The following is a 24,804-nucleotide window of genomic DNA, read 5'->3' on the forward strand; positions in this document are numbered from 1 at the left end:
CTTTTTTCCAAATATAATCCCTTTAAGTAAGACAATCCAGTAGTTGGCTAACATCACATTTTCAGTATCATCACCCAAGTTTGCAACATTAAGACAATGTTCCCCTTTATGTCATGTAATCTTCCAGGAAACAAACACCACAAACAGCCTGAAGTGCGCAGTGATTGGGTAATGATTTACGAATTTCTTCTCAGGCTACCTAGCCATTCATATACTTACCTTTAACCACCAAGCACCGAACACATACAGAAGTAAAAAATGCTGCATAATCAATATTATATGTAAAGATTTAATACTGGTAATTCCAGCCTTTGTTCATGGTAGATATCTAGTTATTCAACCAAAACAGCACCTCAAGTTTCAAATGAAGAACAATTCAATAAATCTGTGACCTTCAGTCATAACAGTAGCACAGCAAACTTTTAAAATCAGTTTTAATTGCTGAATATTAAAGTGACAGCCATTGCCCAAAAAAAGATCTCCTAAAGTTCTTCAACAGAAAAATTAATTTTGTACCAAGCCACTAAAGAACAATGTCCTTGACCTCTTGCCACATATAGAAATTGAAGTTTTGGTAAGGCATGTTCCTTCACCATAAACATACTGCAGCTATGTTAGAATTTAACTTATAACATTTTATCAAAGGTTAGTAAATGAATAGATAGTATAACAGATAATTGTTAAGACCATTCTAAAGTCCAACAAATCAAATATAAGATGCCCTCAGATCTGAGACACACTGCTCATATCTAACTTAAGTGTTGATCTCATATATAATATGAAACACTGACAGGGCTCATATTTCAAATGCAAATTCATTTTATCACCACCTTGCACCTGTGATTTGTTTCCATACTCATCATTGGGTGTTTAGTTCAGTTTGTTCATCTCATGACAGAGAGAATGCATAGCACGAACCCTATTCAGTATAATATTAAAGCGTACTTTCTATGGAATCAACAGATATTACTTCCTATGATAGCTTAGCTGAAGACCAAAAAAATTCACCATCAGTCTGCTTACACAGAGTTTAAATTGGCATGGAATCTGGCCAAATGCCTATTTTAATCTCCAGGATACCAGTATAATGGGCTAGCAGGAATGGAAAACTTCCAGGTAAAACCTTATGTCAACTTATGTTTAGAAGAAACCAAACAACCCTTCACTCTTCCCAAAAATGCTGTGCTCCAGCTTTGTCAGAATTGCCACAGTACGTATACAAAACTCAAACTAAAAAATTGCAAAGGACCAACTGTCTGTCAGTCCTGCTCTTTTTCCATTCACACCAAGTCATCACCTTCTCATCCCAATGGGGCAATAACCTACCGTCTTAGAATACCAATGAAACAGTTATTTCCAATGAATATACACAGCTGTCCTGTGACAAGTGTCTATAACCTGATAGTATTGACATGATGTTCTTTGACAAAGGACTGACAAAGAAAACCTGAATTTTATCTTTGCAGAAAAAACTGGCAGCCTTTATTCTAAGTTTTTAGTTTAATTATTTGCCTTTGTGCCTAAACATAATGTCAGATTAGTGAAGTTACAAGGGTCTGTTTCTCTCCAGATGCCACACCATCATTTGAAAAGGAAAATATCCATAAAAGGACTCAGAAATTATAAAAAAGTAAAGTCTGTTCAAACACCATTACTTCTGATTATTTCATTCAGTGAAGCACAGAAATCCTAACATTTTAATTTTATACATCTTGTCTTCAATTGCATGCAGTATTAGCAAATTGCCCAATTTCTCCTGCTTTGTACAAATGCAGAGTATTTAAAATACATTAGCTGTTAAATTTCTTAATAAGATATTATTTTAACATTTAAGTTACTTCATACAGTAGGGGAATTCAGCTGGCAGGAACAATCAAAATTCCTGTTTGCTATGCAATTCTATTCTGACAAGGATTTTTGATTTATTCAGCAGTTTCCAAGTGGGATACAGCCTGAAAAACTCAGTTTTATCCAACTTTCAAGAGGCATTAATTACTTAACCACCAGCTTATATGTGCTTCTACAGTGGAAGAAAGTTCACTGGATGCCTTATACCCAATCTGTGCCGCAGCAGCAGCAAATAAGCCGTTCTGTTTCTGTTGTACTGTTAGTATGTTAGAATGCTCTCTGCATAAAACCACTCTACTTTTTTTATCTGCATTAAACATCTGACTCCCATCTTTCAAAGGAAAACGAATGGTATAAAAAGGCACTATACCTGTTCTATGTGAGAATTACTTCTTCAGATAAGTAAAAGTAGTCGGAAAAAGTGCTCATTGTACCTTTAAGTATAATTGGGTTTGCAATTCAAATTGATTTTTACCACTAACGAGGTGTTTAAACTTCTTGAAATATCAATTCCTCATTACAAAAAACAGTTTTTCCAACAATATACAGGTGCACAGTGACAAAATAAATTTATTTTTAAGGCGGAAGAAAGTGATGTAAGTATGGTGAAGGAACATACATAAGATATTAGACAGATGATGGTGATTATGTATGAAATGGAGTGAAGATTTTGCAATTACAGTCAAAAGGGTTCACATTCAGGGAATCCCTGAAGAATGGTGTGGTCATCAGATGTGGGAGATTCTGTTGACATCAGCATCACTTCAGCTTGGCACCAGAAATGGTTTTAAAAGCTTGCTGCACTAACATATTAGATAATCATTGAAGGTATGAGTTGAAACATAGGATTATACCTGCTGAAAGAGAACAAATTAATTTTAAGTACAAAAATGTCAGTGTAATGTGATGACTGAACTGTTAAAAGCACAAATCAAAAGAATATGCAATTATAGTGGAATGCTGTGCATCATTTCAAGCACAAATTTAAAAGATTAGATTACTAATTTTAATCAAATCCAACTCACTACTCACAAGTATGATACACAACTTACCCTGTCACAAGACTAAGCAGAAGAGACACTAAGGAAAACATGAGAGATTCTCATGCTGAGATGTACACAAGAATGACCAGAACCACCTTCTTTCTAGTCAGAAGCATTGAACAATCTTCAGTTTTATACCAATTTAAAGTAAATGATTGGACAAAAGGGCATTTCAAAGCAAAAGAGTGCGCTTAAATTCTCCAAGCATTCTGGTATTAGGTCTTTCTTACTACTGCAAATACGAAAACCAGAAAATACATATATAAGTATAAAGTAATCGCTCTCTTCTCCCTAACATAGCATAGCTTTCTGGTATTAGAAAGCTTCTGGCTAGCAAATCCCAAAGGTAAGACAAAACTGTTAAGAATAAAAGAGCACCTAAGGAAAACTGAAAAAAAACAGATCTAATCTAATCAAGGAGAAAAACTAACAAAATAGTTTTCCCTTCATATCCCTACACATAAGAGTATTAGCATACCAAAACAAACTCCAATCTTTTACAAACTCCTACAGTAATCAGAAAATAAAAAAATACATCTGAAGAAAACAGATTATTTGCATTTAGGCACTCATCAGCATGTTTTGCCTGTATCATTTTTAAATGTAAAAGCAGTAACCTTATTCTTTTCATCCAATGTTAAAACAGAAGTTAAATAGTAGGTGTTGAGTTTCTAGATATCTCTGACATCTTCAGATGTTATCGTCAAGAGAGGCATGAGATTTTCAAATGACAATTTTTAATCTGCATGTTCTTTTACAGACAAAAACTACACAGGAATCTGTTTTGAATCTGATATTTGAATTTATATTACCGGGGTGTTAGCCAAGTCTCCGTATGACAGAAATAGCTCTTCACAGATATGCCACTGAGGTTAAAACCTGACAGTGTATCAGTTCCCAGATTTAAGGCATTTAGAGATATGGGCCCTAGAACCGGCTGTTTAAACACTTTAGTCTCAACTTTCACGCACATGAACAGCTGAGAGCAACAACTACCAGGACTAGATGCGATGCTGCCATCACTGAAGTATTACTGACTGCTCTAAGCCTACAAGAGGAAAAGGCAAGGAATACAGTAAGAACACTTCTTGGTTTCCTGTATCCATGAAAAGTTTCTTCCAATTGTGTTATACATAGGGAAGCCAGAAATCACGTTATCAGGGTCCTAAGAGCATAAGTTCATACAGTCAGATAACCCCAGGTCCTTTGCTGCTGAAAAACCTCAAAATCAAGTTTTTCTTTGTTCAGATGCAAAAGCAAGGAAACAATTTAGCAACTTAAGACAGGAAAGTTCTGCATGTAGACAACAACTTAAGCTCTTCCTAGAGGAACCAGACTTACAGGTGTAACAAATTTAAATAGGTAACTGCCAGTTCATCTGAAAGATCAGTATTTGGTTTTCATTAGGTTTCTAAATTGCATGTAACTTAACCCATGAACAATCAATACAATCTATAGCCAATATTTCCTCTTGCAAACACTATGCATAATTACAAAAAGACAAACCTTATCACTTGTACTCCAAATATTCAAATTACATGTACAGTACTTTCAAAGATTTTATTTTTGCAACCACACCATTTTTTGCAGAGTACATAAACTACAGTCTTCATACAACAGGTAACTGCCAGCCATTGTTCAAAGGCAGTTCATGAAGTGACAAGTAAGGATTCAGGAAGATACAGAATAGTGAAGCATATCTACTTTTATTACTGTTGTGTGAAAACAGATTCTGATGTACCTATACACTCAGGTCAGCTGAACAGGCAGAGAACATACTGACTGGGCAGAGCATCCTTTTTAAGTCACACCAACACAGATGCTCTAATAGACAGGTTATCTAACATGGCTGCTTGATTTTGTGGTTGTTTTTTTTAAGCCTGTACATAGAAGACATACAAACCACATCACACACAAAAATTTTGGTTAACTAAAATTTAAGAACTGATGCATTTCAACATGTCATTTTCTTTTAAATAACAGAAGATGCATTAGTTTTTAAAATTATTTTAGAGGTCCATAAAATTTTTGTCCAGCACTTTTACCTGTTCCTTGATGTCTTGCAACTGCTGCTGCAGCTTCTGTACATCTGCATTAACATTGGTGTTGTCTTTGTCTTTCTGCAAAACTGGAATGTTTCCACTTGCTGTAATTTAGAAGAAATAAAGATACATGATTATGCATCAATCTAGTGAAAAAGGAATAATTATTTCCAGTGTACTAACTACAGTTGTTCCATTTCATGAAGTAATGTTAGTCAAACATATATGATAATCTAATTAAATTCCCTATGGCATCACTGCAGCTCAATTCCTAAAGAACTCCTTTGAGTGTAGTCGCAACGCTTCTTTGACAAATATTTCCTCAATAATGATGCTCAAAATGCCTGTATCCCTGTAAAGTTCTCCAAGTTCTTATCTACAAGTGACATTCCTGCAGTAAATTTCTTTGCACACCTAAAAAATAAAGCCAAATCCTTTCACACTGAAGAGACTTTTTATCTACACAGTCAATTCTATTTGGTGTTCAAAACTGCACAAGCATCTTTGAAGTAGTTAGTTCAGAATTTGAACAAGCTCAGATTAATATTGCTGTATTTGACTGATCTGGGAACCAATGTTATTATAAGAAACAGAAAAACTGAGAAGTATTTCAAGTGACAAATTTTAAATTTCCAGTGTATTAAAAACCTGATTTTAAGGGTTATTTTTATATTTATCTAAGAACAATATGACAATAATGACATAATATTCCAATTCACATAAACTCAATTCAAACACTGCATTACACACACAGAGTAAATACAATTATTATTAGAAGTTATTCAGAGAATTCACAAGAAGCTTAAAACTAGACAAAGCAAGAGATGTAAAACTGAACAATCTGTCATGAAAGCTGCTTGTACCGGGACGCAAAGTATTTACCATTCCTTATCAGAGAGTTCCAGAAGTAAAAAAATACATTTATTTGCCCATTTGCACAATTACAATCTTCAGCTTTTGCTTCATAGGACACAAACAGGTAGCCAAAAAGTCAAGTACAATTCAGCTTCCACTCTGGATGCTGGAAGCAATCCTTTAGTTGACCAGTTAATGACTGGTGTTACCATTGCGTCTGCTAGTACTGATGTCAAAAGTAATGCAAACAGCAAGTGGATACCTGGCTTAACACTGTTTTTATTAAACTTGTCTTTAAAAACAGAGGAAATATTTGGGTCATTTAAAAGAATGAGAATAAGAAGTTGGTGGAGGATTGGGAACGAGTATGGGTTTTGGAGTCACTCACAAATATCATCAGTGGTATCTTCTGTACCTTTCCCTCCGCAGCACATTATGAAAGGCACTCTTCTCTCAACCACTGCCCGACACTGTACACATTTCTTCATCAAACTGGCACAATCTGAGAGGACAGAGAAATAAATCAACTCAGAATCCTGCTATTTCATTTTTCTTCTTTCCTATGCATGAGCTTGTTTATTCACAGTAACCATATAACAATGCCATAATAGATGCTTATAATACAAATAACTACTTGTGTTCATCTTCACATATTTTCTGCAGATCACACCTAGAAACAATGTCTTGTTTGGGATTCAAAAGTAAACCAATTCTGTTTTATCTTCTTTTAACATATTCCAAGCAAGCAGGTTCCTCTTTCTCCAAATGGCTGTCTACTCCACAAGAATTACAGAAGTTAAAAATAAAAATCACACACATCTGAGACCAGAGTTTCCAAGAATTTCTTGACCACCCACTTTTTTCATTAGGACAAAGAATCTCACTTACTGTCCTAATGCTCCAGGGGCAAACAGGTCTGGTTCCTTATCCTTGAAAGAGTAAACCTGTATCTTTTGATATAATCCTACAAAGGAGGCTGTAACTCTACAAAAGGCAAATGATTATGCCTCATAAATGCTGCAGGTTACTGTGAATCAATATAGTGGGTCCTATAAATTACACAAATTTGAAGACTCTCTCACATCCTCCTTGGACAAGATGTCCAGAAAATAATCTGGAAAGAAATCATCTGCATCTGTTAAGCCTTTTGCTGTCCTTTTTATAGCTTAGACTTGGTGATGTGTATTGCACTGCTGAAATCCTTCACCACAGCAATCAATCTTTTTGCTGTCCTCTTCCTGGGAAACTAATTAAAAAAAAAAATCTCCTCTCACTGTCTTTCAACTGCAGACACTAAAAGAGGCCAGATCAGGAAAACTGTTAAGTCAGGCATTCAATACCAGGTATCTCAGCCAGAACAGAGGAAGAAACCAGACTTCTTTAGCAAGATCAAGTAAGAAGTTACTTATGGGAATGACTACCTTCCCTCTTATGTAGATCCTCAGCAACAAGGACTGCTCTTGACTACACAAATGACCCTTCAACAAAGCCCTGAAATGTCTGGTGACAAGGTGATGGCTGCATTCTAATCCACATATACTCGAAGAAAATAAAAAACAAAAAACTGGAGATTTACATCTTTTTTGCTATACAAGATAAATAAGAGTGAATAACAACTGGTACTCTTTGCAATGATATATGATGTGTCTTTTAGGGAAAAATGTAGCCCTTGTGCAAATCTGTATATTTGTAAAGAAGCATTTTAATATTTAAAATATTCTTTTATAACACCATTTCCACTCGAATGCCCCAAAAAACTGCAAGGCAACAATAAATTTAATTCTAATTACCTCAGATGTTTTAATGATATACAGACGGCTTCTATAATTGTGAATAGGCTTGCTCAGATTAAATAATTAAGATGGAAGAGCACTTGCTTTCTGAACGTAAAATCTCCAGTTTGTCCTGCCAATATTTCATTACCAGCATGCTAAATAATGCCAAAATTCCGACTATCACACCAGACTTACACCAGACAGGTATGGGGACCTGAAGTCAGATTACTAATGAGCTTTTATCAATCTGATTAAAAACATTCTGGTTCAAGATTACTTCAAAAAGCATTTCCGCCAAGTTTACTTACTCTCACAGGCACACATATGACCACAAGGCTGGAAAAGCACTGCTGCCTTTTTGTCTGAACATACTACACATTCTTCAATCTGTAAAGAACAATGAACACATATATGAGAAAAATTTATCTCTTGCTCTCTACATTAATTTGCTTTTACACTCTCTTCGGCAAGGCACTTGGACTTTAAGAAGGTCCACCTACTTATTTTAACTAATTCAGTACCTCAAAATGCAACTTCAATGAGTTATCGTACTGACTTCCAAGAACAGATATTTTGCTGGCAATATTTGTACGTTCAGTACATTGATAGGCACAGAGAAGCAGCTAAGACAGTATGTTTCTTTTTCTTTATTTCTTTATTCTTTTCTCCTACCGTATATACTTAAATTGGAACTGTTTAGCCTGAAGAGAAGGCTCCAGGGAGACCTGATAGCAGCCTTTCAGTACTTAAAGGGGGCTTCTAAGAAAGATGGGGACAGACGTTTTTGGTAGGGCCTATAGCGATAGGACAAGGGGTAACGGTTTTAAAGAGCGTAGATTCAGGCTAGATATAAGGAAGAATTTTTTTACGGTGAGGGTGGTGAAACATTGGAATAGGTTGCCCAGAGAGGTGGTAGATGCCACATCCCTGGACAACCACTTGGACAGGGCTCTGAGCAACCTGATCTAGTTCAGTATGTCTCTGCTCACTGCAGGGTGGTTGGACTAGATGACCTTTAAAGGTCCCTTCCAACCCAAACTATTCTATGATTCTATGAAATTCACTTATAAGAGATTGTTATAGTAAACTCTTAACACTCTGGGTTAGGGTTTCTCAAGCCCGTTAATGTGATGAACTGTATGTACAGCATGGCCATAGACGCCACATACCACTCCATTCATACTGGCCTGGACCACCTCCTCCAGTTCACAGAACTGCTTGCCAGGTTCATTAATTTCTTAACCTTGCAGATCTTACCATAGTTTTCATATAAAAGAGCATAAGAGAAGTACTGAACAGATATTCCACTCTCTTTTAACAAAAGAGATCAAAGGTAGGTTATCCACAAAGGTTAGCTTTCACCTGGGAAAGCTAATTTCCATAAATTAGCTTCTTGAGATAGATGAGTGGAAGTAGAAGCCTTACTTTGCTGCCTTGAATCACCCAGTGGCAGATCCTTTTCATTGACTATAAAGGAAGTCTAGAGAAAAGAAGCTCACACTATGTTACCTTTCGGCCTTTGAAAATATGCATTGAAGAACAGTGAACAGTACAAGAAAAAAGAAAAAGAGTGAATAGTAAAACCAGTACAAATTCATATTTACAATTCCTATATTTACTCTGAGGTAGAGATTAAAAAACCAAACCAAAACCAGAAAAGTGGAATAGTCAAATGTGTTTGGAAAAAGATAAAAAGAATAGAATGGGTTTTCTACAGATCAGAAAACCTGTGTGGAACATGAGTTGTTGGGGTTTTTTTGTCTTGGTCTTTTTGTTTTGTTTGGGGTTTGGTTTTGGGTGGGTGTTGGGTTTCTTTTTTGGGGGTGGGGGGGTGGGGGTGAGGTCTGGTTTTTTACCAGCCAAAAAGCAACACAAGGACAAGACTTGGTGATTATAGGGAATAAAAGAATACTCATACAGAAAAACAATGGGAATGCACCCAGTCACAATTCCTTGGGACCAACCATTTCAGAAACCTGAGGACCTTACTGGGATTAAGCCCCCAAAAGAGGGCATAACTGGTTGATATTCTGAAGGAGAAAAACAGCATAATGAAATTCATTATTCCAAAGAAAGAGAAGGTGAAAGCTGGAAGTAGTTAACAACTTCAAAAACAAGCACATATTAACTAACTCAATTTACAGACAAATCATCTTTCCAAGCAGCCCTAAGGAATAAAAGAACTCAGAAGAACTGAACATTACTGAAGGAAATTATACTTCAGGAAAGCAGAAATTTAGAAATTTATCTTAATATGGAAAAATAAATACCGGGGGTAGGGGAATCTATTTAAATAAAGCATCCTCAGGTAACTGTATTAGGAACGTGAACAATAAAGACAATGAGGAGCAGGTAGGACATGAGTACGAGCAACAGAAAAGAGTAACATACAATGTTGGGACAAGATATCACTATGATGCAAAATTAATTCCGTCCAGTGAGATACCTGTAAGACAGAACACCACTTAATACACTACATTTTTACTTCACCTCTCTTTTTACTTTGCCATTAAAACCAGAAAGAGAACCAATAAACTTTGGAAGTTTTTACCTTTGTCCTAGACTGAACTTGTTCTTTACAGATGAGGCATTTTTTCACCCGTGGCGAGCACAGAGAACACGTGGCAATGTGTCCACACGGGCCAAACAGAGTATCTCTCTTCATATCTGAACACACCATACATTCTTCTAAAGTTTCAGAATCATTGTTGATCATAGATGGACTTCGGGAACCAACCTGACCACTACAAAGGAACATTGCAGTCAAACTTACTTTCAAGAATTTTAAAAATTCGTAAGTTAAAATGCACAATTAGCTGTTTACCTACATACTCGTATGCATTCAGGTATCAGTGTACATCATAAAGCAATCCAAACCGCATTTTCCCAAACGTACAGCTGACACCAGAGTGCAAGATCACATGGTCAGAAATCCACACAAGTAGCACCTTGTGAACACAAAAAGCCCTTCCCTCCCATCCTAAGAGTTTACTTTATTAATAGACATATACCCTGTAGATTCAGAACTGCACAGCTTAACACAGTAATCTTGAATATACTTCCAATACTTAGCAAACGACAGGCACTAGAGCCCCCGAACTGACGCAGTGAGTTCACCTCGGATCTTTGTCCTATGCTGCTGCTCACCCAGCAGAGGGAGCACGTGTTGAACCTAACCAGCTCATGCCTACAGCCCTCGCAAGCCCATAAAAGGTGGTGAGAAACAACAGCCACGGGGGTAAGGCCGAGACAGACACAGACAAAGAGCCTGAAGGAAATAAGCACCTTACACACAAGTACAGCAACAACAAAAACAGTCTCTTCATGACGTTTTGAAAGTACACTTTTGATTTCCATACCAGAATTAAGGATGAGAATCATGTAAGCCAACGGTGGGAACACAACTAAGACAAGTAGCAAGCTGAAACTTCTCATGCTGCATGCACTTGATAACATGACATTTCACTGAAATCACAATTTCTAGAGAAGTGCTTCTGAGACATCAGACCTACCCCTTCCTTCCTCTTTTACAGAATCATGCAGTAATTCAGGTTGACAGGTACTCAGGAAGCCACCTGCTCAAAGCAGGGTCAACGCTGAATTCATGTCAGGTTATACTGGCTTTGCCCATTCCAGTCTTCAAAACTTGCACAGACAGACTTCACAACCTCCCTGATAGCCTGTCCCAATGCTTAGTTATTCTTTCAGTGATTCTGCCCCCTCTCGGGATGGTTTGAAGTTCTACCAGCCTCCACCTGCACCTTGCCGATCTCCTCCGTCCCATATTAACGTGTATGAAAGTCCTGTAAGACTTGTGTAAGTTTCAACTAATGTATTCGTGTACAGGATTCAATGGGTATGTAAGAACATATATATTATTATATAACAATAGAATATCAAGAATTAATTAAAAGTCAAGAAAAATCTTGTATGTTTTAACACTGTTGCTAATAAAGGCACAATGTTTTAAAAACATCAGTTAATCTACAGAAAGAAGAGATTTGGAAACTGCATATTTTAGGAATATACAAACCTGACTTTTTCTTTGTGACATTTAGCCAATGCTTTGCAGAGACTAGGATCAGGGCAGAGGTCGAGAGGAGACTGACCCTTCTTATTACGAATGCTGAGGTCAGCTCCGTTGGCTGCCAGGAAGCAGGCAATAGATGCTGCACTCTTCTTCTCTGCTCCCTGAGTGCCAAGTCCCATTATTAACTGAAAGGAAACAAACATGTAAGCAACTTGAGAGACTCCCTAAACCATTAGGAGTAGTCTGGCTAAAGGAAAACTACTTGACATGCGCACACACATACATACACACACACACGCGTACAAATCTGTAAGCTCAAGGAAGCGCCTCTAGAACTAAAATCAAAACAATTGTGTGGCTGCTTAATTTTGAGTCAACTATAGTCAACTTTCCTTTAAGGAACTAAAATACAGCAGGGAAGAGTTCAGCTATTGAACCAATCTCCTGCACACCTATACTCAACTTGTGAAATAGCTGTCCTTCTACAGAAGCACCATAAAGGGCAAAGTTCTAATAGGTATACTCAGAATACACTCAAAGTATACTGAAATTGCTGAGATCGAACATAATGCTACTCCCACCTCACTTGTAGTGAGGTACAAGTAGTTGAGATGTAGTTGAGCAGAGAAGTGAATGCACACTTACATTTAGTCTAGCGAGTAAAGCACCTGTCCAAGGAGGACTTGATTTCAGTTGCCTTCTCAGCCTGGAAGGATTTAAATTCACATGCCTGTCCTAGTCACGTAATGGTCCTTCACCCTTTTACGATTATTACTGTATTTCTGTACTAGCATGCCTACTAGGCACCATTCACAGGGCCAGCTAGAAAAATAAAGAGAGAAGGCTCACAACCATAGCCCAGCAAGGAGAGGATTCACCTACTCTGGAGCATTCTGGGCCTGCTCCAACATCTTTGTGTATCAAAGCTTGATCAGATAAAATGCCTAAGTATAATGCAGACTACATATAATGTTAAACTGCTGGCATCCCTCAGCAAACTACACTAGACTATATTCAAATGAACAGCTTTGGCACAGCTGGGATAAAACTCCTTGAATTGGAGCTAAGTGCTGAATTCCAGAACTATAAAGGCTTTGACACTAGAATAGAGGTAGGATTTTGTATGCACCTCTTTCCCATGAATTGGTTTAAGTGCCCAACTTGACTGATGCATATCTTTCCATGCTCCTTTCATTTTGTACAACCTACCCCTGCGTTTGGTCTAAAAGCTGGGTGTCAAGTATCACCCCTAAAAACGACTTAATTTTGGCTGGGTTAACAACCATTTTGTATTTAAAGAACTAGATGTGCTATTTTAGACAAAACAGGATATAGGAATAAAATTAAAATACCAGATACCTGTCACTGTAGCCCTAAAGGCTGCGTATCTTGAAGTCTGAACTACAAAGAAAACCGTTTTCAAAATCGCTCCAGTTATTTCCCCCTTCCCTTAGAGGTGACTTATGAAGAAAAAGGCTTGGTTTGGGTCCATGTCTTGCAGCATATGAAGTATTAGAAGTCTTTACTCTGCCTTGGTAACTGCAAGATTATCCTTCCATCTTACAGCCACCCAGTTTCCTAGGGAAGTAATTTTTGTAACCCTCAGTCTCTAAAGTTTTTTGCTAGTCAGGAGTTCTCATATCAATAAGTATTACTGAGGTGCTACAAGACTCTTGAAGGTCACTTCATTAATGCAGAGATGCTCATGGTCCTGCATTCTTCCCTGTGATCAGGAAAGAACAGTACAGCTTGACAGACTTCATACCAGGAAAACCAGTAAATTATGGAGAGAAATTTTTTTGCGATGCTCAGATCACAGAAGATTTTTGTTAACAAATTCAGACCATTTTTCTGCACCTCAATTACAGCTCTGGCTGAAGTGAAGCAGAGATTTTTATCTAGCTTCAGTCAAAATACCTTGGACCATGTCAGTACTCCAGCCAAGGTAGCACAACGCCCAGTGAAAGCTGATTTGCCCTGAGGTTGGCAGAGTAGACTTTTTGAAGGTATGCCTACACTGAACAATTTGCTGTAGTCCTTTCTTACTTGCTGCGACAAGAGTTCTCTTACCATCCACACCTGCACCTCTGAGCTGTTCCTGAACGAAAAAGCTTTTATGTCTCCAAGAGGAAAACCAAACACAGCTAACAGGATAGTTTGCTTCACTCGGTGTAGATATAGACTATGCCAAGACTGGCTTCTCCACCTGGAACAGTCATCAACCTTATTCAAGAAAACCTCAAGTCCTAAAATGCCTCTGTGTGCTTTAAAAACACCAAGACAACACTGCATCCCATGACACTTCTCTGTAGTCCACAACATTTCAGGCACACAGAATCATAGAGTCATTAAGGTTGGAAAAGAGCTCTAAGATCATCAAGTCCAACCGTCAACCCAACACCCCCATGCCTCCTAAACCAAGTCCCAAAGTGCCACATCTACATGGTGGTTTTTTTTTTTTAACACCTCCAAGTATGACTCCACCACGTCTCTGGGCAGCCTGTTCCAATGCTTGAGAATCGAGATATTAAAAAAACCAAGCAAAAACGAAAACACCAACCCATGCACAAAAAACCCCATTATGTCATAAGGCCTAGTACAGCTGCAGCAAGCCTCCTCTGGAGGGTGCTAGCCCTGAGATGCCACACAGCCAGTCACACACAGTTCACCTGTGAGAGAAGACTCAGTGAAATCCACACAAACAGTATAAATATCATTTAAGTAACTGTAAACACTGAGCTATCTTTGAAGCTGTAAACACCTAACTGTCTTCCATCAGAATTTCTTTAGTTTAAGTCAGGATTTAGGTGACAGCCTAATTTTGAACCTTAAAAGCATTTTAAGGGTCTGAAAGATACCGATATTAAAAGGAATTACACTAAATGAGCCTGGGGAATAATACATTTCTTTTTATTATAAAGTACCATAGACCAAGGAATACTGCATCTGTAATAAAGCAAATTAAATTACGTTTTTTGTGGTGGTGGTGACTGTACTTCAGAAAATTTCTCCTCCTCCCAGCTGTATAATCAATGCAATGTGCTGGATGAAAAACTTCAAAATTATTTTAAAAAAATGGGGTCCACTGCTCATATCACTCGAACACAGAAATCTTTTTCAGATTGATACCTAAAATATGTAGGCCTTTTGTGTACTACCAAGATTGTTCACTACATGCATTTTAAATAGTCTATCAAAAGACAGCTGAGGAAACCAGACAAAAATTGTTTTAGTTATTACAACAGCTTAAATCAACATTAAGAAACAACTAAAAATCAATGCTCAAAAACCCATTCCATATAATTTCACTTATGAAATAAGTTCACGATATCAGTAAAGTTTCATATTTTAAACCGTGCTCAAAGCAAAAAGTAACAATGAAGTTGCTGTCCAACCAACATTATCAAATATGAAAAACATGTAAAATCCTGCAAGTGAAATTTTTGTTATTTTTCAGTTTATTTAACTGAAAAAAACCCCCAAAACATTATATGTTGAAGTACTATATTACAAAGAGGTACCCTACAGGGCTCGGTAAGTTGGTATGTTCAGGACAGCAGTCCAAAGTTAATTAAAATTTAGCCAAGCAAAAACTAGCTTTGAAATACTGCAGTTTTATTTATCAGATTTGTGATCACGTAGACTAAAGGAATCTGACATGTTTTCCCAATCTTTAAAGGAATTACTAAAAATTAATCCAAAAAGCACTGATTCCATCAATTGTACATAAGTCATCATATTCACAAGAAGAAAGCCTTTCTGTTTCCCAGATTAACTTATTAATCCTATTTATCCTCTTTTACCCAACACCTGTATTTGCAATTCTACATAAGACAAATTATGAATGTGTCCTTGGATTGCTTTAAAGATTGAGATGCCCGCAACATATTTTAGTAGCCTAGGTCCTGTCTTTTTTTTTTGATATACCATTTTGGGCTAAAGGTGGCTTACTATTAGAAGTTTTTACTGGTAAAATCTATAGTTTATAGCATTTTTACATTACCTTTACTTAAACAAAGGTAGATAAGTACATGTGTTGCTGTCATTTACTATTCTCCACAAAACAACATTTTCAAGATAATTTGATCTGCTCATCATCTTAAAGATTTTTCAGGTATATTTTAGCCAGGATTTACTCCAACTTTTACATTTCAGCCACATCTTATGTTGCTGCCACATAAAATTAAAGCAAGTTTTCACCTCTTTTCTGTGGCACATTTCTCCACACCACTTAAACCCCCCAAATTTGTTAGTTAGGCAAAAAATTTCTCTGCAGCTAAACAAAATGCAAAAAAATGACCAATAGTTTGATCAAGCTAATATAGGAGGTACTGGCTGATTGTGATTTTATTTTTTTTAAACATCAGAACATTTTTAGGTGATTAGAGATGCAGTTATACAGAAATTTTTTTGTTTATCCGTTGTGGTGTCTTCCCCCCTCTCCCTTTAAAAAATTATTATTTTAATAGAAATAAACCAAAAGTGTTTTGTTTTTTTTTTTATTAACCAAGGATACATATCAAGTGAAACTAGAAGAAATACTTATTCTTTGAAACATAAAATCCCAAAAAGTAAAAAGGGTAGCAGAAAAAAAACCACTTCTTGTGTTAAACTCAAAACACAACAACTCCAGTTTCATTAGGGATGCCACTAGTAAGATGGGTAACAGAGAAACCTATTTATGAAATGCTGAATCAAAGAAAAAGTATTTCTCTCCTGTTCATTTGTTTCACAGTTAAATACATGCACACAAAGTATTTTGGCCACGTCTCACAAAGTCCATTTCAGATCATGGAAACAGCTGAGCTACAACTGCTTTCCTCCCCTCATTTAAAAGGACACAAACATTTTCTTACATATGCCAATATTTTAAAGCTCTTTTCAAAGCTTATTCCAGCGTATTTCAGTTAGATTAAGTAACCAGTCTGAAAAACACGTCTTGTACAGAGGAATTACTGTTTTGAACAAGTGTTTTTAATCAAGTTGGTGGGTTTTTTTTTTTTGAATGAAATACAAAAAACTTCCCACCCACAGTTAAAATTAGAAAAAAATATTATGACACAGGTAACTAATGACTCAGCAAGTCTGATTCACTGTTATGTTATGCATCTTTAATATTTAAAGACAAAATTTGTTTGTTTTTCTCAATCCCAATCACCCCAAAAATTTATTTCTCCTTTGCCTATCAGCAAAAATATAATCTTTGTTTTTGCATATGGTGTTCACACAGCTTTTTGGTTTAAGTGTTTCTTTTTTCAATAAACCATTTTGACCCTTATTACCTGGAGTTTGACTATTTCCTTACTACAGCACAATTTCTGAAATGAACTCTGTCAGAAAGATACATAACAAACACACAAAGATTAGGAATGCCTTGCTCTAAGAGAATAAACTTTCAGAACATTATAGAAGCAGCTAAACAATTAAAGCTACGAAGACATGCAAGATGTTGAACCACAGAAAACAATTTTAGTCTTATTCTGTACTGTAATACTGTTTAGTTCTCTTTTTTAAAAAGCTGCTTTTTATTTTTTGGCAGCCATACACATTCACTATGGAAGACAGATTCTCAGAAATATTTTCAACTAAATAACCCATATTTTTCTTTAACAAAGACAATGACTACATGTGAAAAGCCACATATAACGATTTCTGCCTATACTGCAGTCTAATGCAGAATGTCTATGTAAACTTATGCTGCCAAAAACCAGGTCAACAGTACAGAACTAGACAAACTAGACAAATAAAGAGACAAATGCGCAGTAAAAAAAGGAATAAATAAAGGCATTTTATTTACTGTGTTCTTTGATGGCTCCCAAGCAGTATCTACCTTGCCCACATCTTGCATGTCTTGGAGTTGGCGGAGCTGTGACAGAGTGTGGTGTCTCAGGGCTTCATGCAGGGGAGTATCCCCATCTTTATCCTGAATATCCAGCTTAGCACCTGCACGGACTAAGAGCTGAAATAAGAGAGAAACAACATTAAAACTCAAAAAAAGCTATTTATTCTTTTTAAAACTAATTTCAGTGAAACTATGGTTTAGGATGCCCTAGAGGATCCAAAAGGGTTATTCTTTTATCTTGCTACAACACACAGTTGAGTTTATTTAGATTTGTTTTCCATACTTGGAGCTCAGCCCTCAGCTGAAGCATTTATCTTTCAAGTATCAAGCTTATTTCAGCAGAAGCCTAATGCTTGCCTGTGCTCTGAGGGAGTGATGCAAGAGATGCTATTTCAGAGGATTCTTTCTGCTGTCCAAAACCTTTAATTCTTACAGGATAGCCTACAAACAATGTAACATATTACTAAGTCAGAAACAGAACAAGTGGGCAGTACTTTAAATCTGTATATATCCTTTACTATTAGGTTTCAATGACCTCAAAAATCACCACTTTCACACTGCGCTACACATTACAACTTAATTTCCAGTATCCTCCCATTAGCAAAGTAGCTAAGCCCATACTTAGGTTTATCCTTATTCAGCAGAAGACATAAAAACCACTGACACTATTAAATATTGTTTCAGACCACTTTGGAAAGGAATGAACTGTAAGACTCATCTTTAAGTCTAATTTTAGACACATGTTCCAGGTCACATGACATGAAAGCAAGCATAAGGCTTCACAGGCCTTCCTATTCATATTGCCTTTGCAGACAGCCCTTCTGTAATTCGATGCACCAGAACTTTCTTAAATATGCTGTTAAACAAATCAACACATGCTGACAAATAACAATTGCCCCTAAAAATTAAACCCTGCCATTGTCACTATTCAGAAACCTGTAGATAGCAGCTGAGGTTTTAGCTTTAGTTTTGACTTTTTGCTATTCTGCAAAATTTGGATTAGCAGCAGAGACAAAAGGCATACCTTAGAAACAGGAATATATGAAATGGGATCTCCCTATTCAGAACCTGCATGCTTACAAGGATCTCAGACTCTCACAACCAAAGAATCTCACACTGTAGAAAAGGCTAAAAGGAAAATAGCTTAAAAGGAATTCAAAACTTAATTTTCAGGGAAATAACCTGCCTGTAATTGATTGCAGCTTACTGTCTTCCCCAACCTTATCTTCCACAAGAAAACCATATAACATTTGCAGCAATACTCCCCCCCAAGCTCCTACACTCTCTAAATGGAGTTACTTTGGCTCAATTTTTCTTTCTCATATTCATATCTTGTGTCTGCCACTAGCTTTTTATTGTTTAAGAGTTTCTCCTGGAAGAAAATCTATAAGATAACTCTTTCCAAAGCAGCCTGGAATTCTTGGCTGCCATGAAAATTCAAAGCATTTGCAAAAATATAAATAAAAATAAAAAAGCAAACCACCACCCTTTGTCATGGCAGCAGGGCTTTTAAAAGAACCCCGCTACCTTTGACCACTATTCCACAGATGCCTGAGGGTACAACCCAGCCCTGGAAGGTACCCAATAGGAATTAATTTTGAAATATGGAGCCAACATGTTCTTTGCATGGCTGCACAAGTTATTTTAGGACTTCTCAAAGTTAATCCAACTCTGAAGTATGGATACCCTACAGGGTCATTCACTTAAACATTCTCAGCTATAAGCACATCAGTCCAATACACATACTAGCTCTTCTACATGCCTACCTTCCTGCTCATCTGCTACATTAGTATTGTATTCCCAGGTACCATGTCAGTTCCAGAAGGGCACAAGAGCTCACCAAATATAGCTGCCAAATAGCTTGCAGGATGCAACTGACACTGACTCTAGGAAACCATTCTTTTGGTAGCAAGCAGTTCCAGATATAGGGCCATATCACATGTTTCACTGTAATGGGATCACATCCATCAACCCTTGGAGATGGAGAAACCTTACAGCAAAATAACACTAAACAGAACTGCAGATATAGGTCTGCATAGTGGGGACTATTCTCTGTAGGCCTGAATAAGAGACAGCTTTTAATATAATACAACTCTCACTCTACAAAGACAAAATAAAATTTATGCAGAGGGCCAAGGCCAGGCTGATGTACTCACTCATAGGGAACACCTCCTACAGCTGTGAGTGCTTTCTCTGAGCCTCAACAGCCCATGCTAGCAATCCAAACACTAAGTCACATAGATCCCCTATGGACAGTGCACACAGGCCAGAATGGGCACACTGTGCCAGACTCCTGTTTCCCCTGCCAGTAATTAAGTTTTGTTAAACTGAAGTATTAACTTTCGCAACCATGCGACCAAAAAACAGAAATAGCATTGCTTTCACTGATAAGGTACTTCTGTTACTGCTTATAGCCCTCCCAAGCTAAGAACAGGGCAAGTTACACACTTAGAAGACTCAAAATTAGTTAGACTCATAAAAGATGTTTCACTTAGCTAAAATTTGCAAAAGCTATGAGCAAGAATAATTACTCATACAGCAAGAGGCATCAAAAAAGGCTATTTGAAGGTCCCATTACAGGACCACAAGACTCAGACAAGTAACAGAGGAACACATTCTCCCTTACTTAGCAAGGAGGAATGCTGGAATTTGCAACCACATAAAAGATACCATAATGTACATGGACAAAAATTTAGCATTCCTGAAGTGTCCTTCATATTGCTGACTGACCTTCTGAGCAAGCCGGCAGGTTTCAGAATTGATGAAAATTAATCATACAACATTCAATGGCTACATGTTGTTAAATAATGTTTTAAATGTTCAAGAAGTACCCATGCCGTAACAGCTACAATCAGCTTGAATCAAGCACCATTAACCATATGGCTTACTGCAAATAAGATACCTACCCTAACAATTTGTGTATGCTGTCGTTCAACGGCAAGGTGCAGAGCAGTTTGCTGGTTAACATTCTGGATATCCAGGTTAGCATTGCCCTGAAAGATATTCAAAAGCATTAGAGGACTATCATCCCAGCAATTCATCTACAGGCAAGGCAGTCCATTAAGGCACTGAACACAGCCCTGAATATGATTCCGAGTTTGGAGATTTGAGAGCAAAAAGGATTAAATACTTTATTTGCTGTACAGATGTTGATCTGTTGAATCAAACTTGGTATCAAATTTTTCAGTTCCTCTGCACCATTAGGCCACTGTACTGATCTCAGAGGCCAGTTTGACCTTTCGAGCTCACCATGTGTCCTTCCCTGCTCCATCTCTTCTGTACTGTAATTGCAGGTGTAAATAAGCAAGCTATTTTCACATCAGATGGTTAACTGAAGTGTAACATTTAAACCCCCCTGAGAAAAGAGTCCTACCTGATGCACCAGAAGTTCAGCCACTTCCACATGATTATTGAGAGCAGCCAGATGCAAGGCAGTGTAACCGTCATCTTTTTTCTCATCAACGATCCACGGTCGTGGTAACTTGGACAACAACACACGCATTGCACTGAAATAAATATGCAGAGATGGCATAAACACACATATAATGTATTTGGTGAATGACAATGGGACAATGGTAAAACAATATTCATTTTCAGAACTACAAAGTAATAGCAGCTGAAATAACATCAGTATTTTTTCAAAAAGAGGAAGTGGATGAAAAAGCTATACCAACAGTTCCAAAGCATAATAATTTCATGTTCAGTTTCTTCTAGTTAAAGCTTACAAACAAACCATACAACACCCAAAACAGAGGGAATCAGATTTTTTCAGAAGACTGTTATCCAGCAGTAAAAATTACCTTAAGAAAAACTATTCACACAAATCCGGAAACACAGACAACAGTTGTTGTTCTTCCTCAAAACCCTTACAGCATCCTTTACTTAATTATTTAATGAGCAAGTTCCACTACATCAGGTTTCTTTAAAGTCATCACTTTTTAAATTGATGCTATTGGCTGTAACGGTTAAGATTTCAATTTCTGAGATAAAACTGGAGTAAGACCCCTTTGACACAGACAAAATAAATGCTGAAACTGAACTGAGTATTAGTGGAATATTGTCATAACAGATAGTGGCTGAGCATAACATACCACGGCAGTGTCTAGTACTCCACCCCACTTCTGTATGTGCTTACCAAGATGCCTACCAAAGGAAGGGGATTTATTACCTTACACCTCAAATTCAAGGGTGTAGAAAAGCAACTTGATTACTAGGGTATTAAAGCAGGCTAAAATCCATGAAGTCCAAAGACTGCAGCGTTAAGGATATTAATAACACAACACCAGATAAATTGCTTAATCTTGTACTCTCTCAGAAATATATTCTTCTTCAGTTCACATGCCTTCACTCAGCTTTTGGAATAGGTAAGTAACAGAACTTAATTCCCTTACTGTCTTATCTTTATAAACAGCACATACAGCTCCCTTACAACAGTTCCTCAGAATCAAACAGAAAACCAGAAGCTGCTATAATCTTGTGCCAGGAAACCTCTTCTGTCATCTGATCTTTCCCTACTGTTGAAGCAACATGCTATTTACAGGAGAAACAGAGCTTCTTTGCAAAATTCAAACTTTAAAATCCAAGTAATAACTGAGCTCCCAATTCATTCCAATAACCTGTTACCTTGAACATCCACACTGTGTAAGTGCTATTGACTCCTAAGCTCTCTTTTGGGGTAAGCCAATGAGTTTCCTATAAAATAAACAAAAAAAGATGTGGTTCTGAGGATAGTTCACTCCAATAAGCCCTCAAAAGTGGAGGAGACCATGAGGTAGACTACTGGACAAGAAAGCGCACTCCTTCCAACACACTGCTTGGATGCTATCCTAACAGACCCTGACTTCTTAAGCATCTCCATGTTCTCCTGCTACTGCATGGAGTTACACAACAAACCCTCAGCTTCACTCTTAATACACCATCCTGGCAGTGGCAGGATATCAGTCACTTTATTCCCCAGATTCAGAGTGTCTGAAGGAACCACAACTAAGCAACTGCACCTTCAGGCTGCAGGATCACTCAGGCCCACAGAAGACCCACGACCAGCTGCTACATGGAACATCCACAGCCAGTCTGCTCTGCAGCTTTGTCCTCCACAGAATGGACATAAGCACTTGGCAAGGAACCAAATGCATTTTGCAGTCTGTGGTTATCTCAGTCTTTTTAGGCTCCATCATAATCACAGCTTTCTTGAGGTAAGCAAATAAGCAAGAAACCATTCTCAACCTCTTAGGATATTTTGTTTTCCTTGCAGGACTAAGCTTCTCACTTCCTCACAGTCCAAATCACTTACAACACAGCAAAATAAGACAGCGACACTTAACAGATTGCACATTGCTCATTGTGAACCATTGCTTAGTTTCTATTCATAACACCTTCTACAGCTCTGTCACACTAGCAAAAGAGACTAGAATACTGGGGGGGGGGGGGACGACGACACGGGACACGACGACAATCCAACAAACAAAACACCCCCACAAACCCACCAACACTAGTTCTTTCAGAAATTCCCTTATGCAGGCATTTCCAAAATTAAGGATATAATTTAGTAAACCATAAGTTACCAAAGCTTTAAGAAATGTGACACAATAAATGAGTATTAGTTGCATTGATACACATTTATTTTGTAATGAAATTATTTATTTTCAAACCTAGGATATAAGTATGTCTCTGGTTCACAACATCTGCTTTACAGATGCTTTAGAGAGGGAGCAAGTCTGGAGCACTGTGATTTATGTCATATCTGGACTGTACCTGGCACACCACCATCAGCTCTTCAGAAAGCTGGGCTGATACAGAGGACACCTCAGGAGCACATGATACCAGCAGCACAACAAGCCAGTCTACTTTCTACAGTAGCTTCCCACAGAGTATCATGTCATGTAAGCTCTTTATCTTCACCTGCCAGGCTCAGTGCTTCTAAAGACCCCGTAAAGCTCTAGATATCTACCGTGGATCATTGAAAAAGCACAACAAAAAGAAGCTGAAAATTCCTTACGACTGACAGAAGCAGTATAACTACTGTAAGTGACCAGTAAAAGGTGGGGCAACAATGACCTAAGAAAAAAAAACAAGGTCAAGATTTTGTTGGTGGTGGTTTTTGTTTTTACCACAACTGCAACTATAACTTGGGGAACGCTAGAAGAAAGCACCAACACTCAGATGTGCATTTCTCTAATTATAGCCAGCTTGTCCCCAAAGTAGCTCTTTAGTAGCACTAAACAAGGAACCAACCTAACCAACTCAGATGATTATCCTTTTCTTCAGTAAGGAAATAAGGAAACTGTCAACTCTGCAGATAAACAAAAAAATTTCAAGTACATTAAGTACTTTAAGAGACACATTGAGAAATTAATATACTTTAGAAACATCATTGTTGCCATTTCTTTAACACCTCATCTTTGAGAGAAAAGTAAGAAATTGACTTAGTGTTTTGTTTGCTATGAAAAAAATAACTCATTCTAATATTTGCAAAAGCACCAGCCTTACCCCATCCTATTTTGGATGCTTTTAAACTGCATCGGTCTCACTGAAAAAACAGAAGGACCAACAAAACAAACAAACAGCTCCTACATGTAATCAATTTTTATCTTACTTTTCACAGCGAAGCATCAGAAGGGCAGTAACTACTCCTCAGTTGCTTCTGCCTATACAACTTAGAGACCACGTCTCTCTCTTCCAGACTGTGCTAAATTATTGGACAGCAAGATGGAAGGACCTTTTTATGGTCACGACACCTTAAAATTCTGCAGGACGTTAATACGCTATACAAACAGCAAATTCCTTTACGATGCTCAGTGGCTGTGTCGTCCTCCTCATCAGCTGAGAGGTAGTTTCTTTCAATGCACAAGATCCCGTTCCTTCACATTGCAGCCTTCCTTCCTACAGCTATTCTGTTTTGCAGGATTTTTCTAGAGCTGCTGCCAAAATTTTGACAGCTAAGTGGTACCATTCAGAACAGTACTCACTGGAACAGGCATGCATTTTATCATTTAAAAAAATCATATTAGTGAATTAATGTTGCATACTAATTATACAGTAATTCTTGATTCACTTTTCCACACAAAGTATTAGAGAAGCAGCCAAATTATACTGCTCCATTTTCAGGACCACAACAGAGATGTGGCCCTGAAAACTTGCTTTCATCTTCTATATGTTAAAACAGACCACAGACTACTTTCAGTGTTGAAAAGATCAAGAAATCAGCAAATCTAACAGCAAACCTGACTATGAAATCAGCTGTAGAAAACTCTTCAGACTATCATCTTCAGTGTATTCAACTGTTACAGATTACATGGCTAATTGAGTAGCTGCAGATGACTGATAAAAAGCTTCGAAGTCTTACTGAAACCCTGAAATTATGTCATCACTA

At 37.4% G+C, this 24,804-nt stretch overlaps 1 protein-coding gene across 4 annotated transcripts in view; it reads right to left on the bottom strand.

Moving 5' to 3' along the window:
* Positions 1–24,804, bottom strand: part of MIB1 (MIB E3 ubiquitin protein ligase 1) — an 86,293-nt gene that overhangs the window by 6,411 nt on the left and 55,078 nt on the right. The window contains exons 13-21 of one of the 4 annotated variants that reach the window (XM_064442888.1): positions 20,809–20,941; positions 20,342–20,428; positions 17,391–17,552; positions 11,597–11,778; positions 10,115–10,307; positions 7,872–7,950; positions 6,177–6,290; positions 4,937–5,037; positions 1,743–2,705 (exon numbers count right to left, since the gene is read on the bottom strand). In XM_064442888.1, coding sequence (XP_064298958.1) covers positions 2,697–2,705; positions 4,937–5,037; positions 6,177–6,290; positions 7,872–7,950; positions 10,115–10,307; positions 11,597–11,778; positions 17,391–17,552; positions 20,342–20,428; positions 20,809–20,941 — 1,060 coding nt within the window. In that variant the 3' untranslated portion in view covers positions 1,743–2,696. Of the gene's footprint in view, positions 1–1,742; positions 2,706–4,936; positions 5,038–6,176; positions 6,291–7,871; positions 7,951–10,114; positions 10,308–11,596; positions 11,779–17,390; positions 17,553–20,341; positions 20,429–20,808; positions 20,942–24,804 lie in introns of those variants that run through there. The other 3 variants (XM_064442887.1, XM_064442886.1, XM_064442885.1) reach the window with 3 other exon arrangements.

This window comes from Phalacrocorax carbo, chromosome 2, assembly GCF_963921805.1.
Source record: "Phalacrocorax carbo chromosome 2, bPhaCar2.1, whole genome shotgun sequence".
Classification (NCBI taxonomy): Eukaryota; Metazoa; Chordata; class Aves; order Suliformes; family Phalacrocoracidae; genus Phalacrocorax; species Phalacrocorax carbo.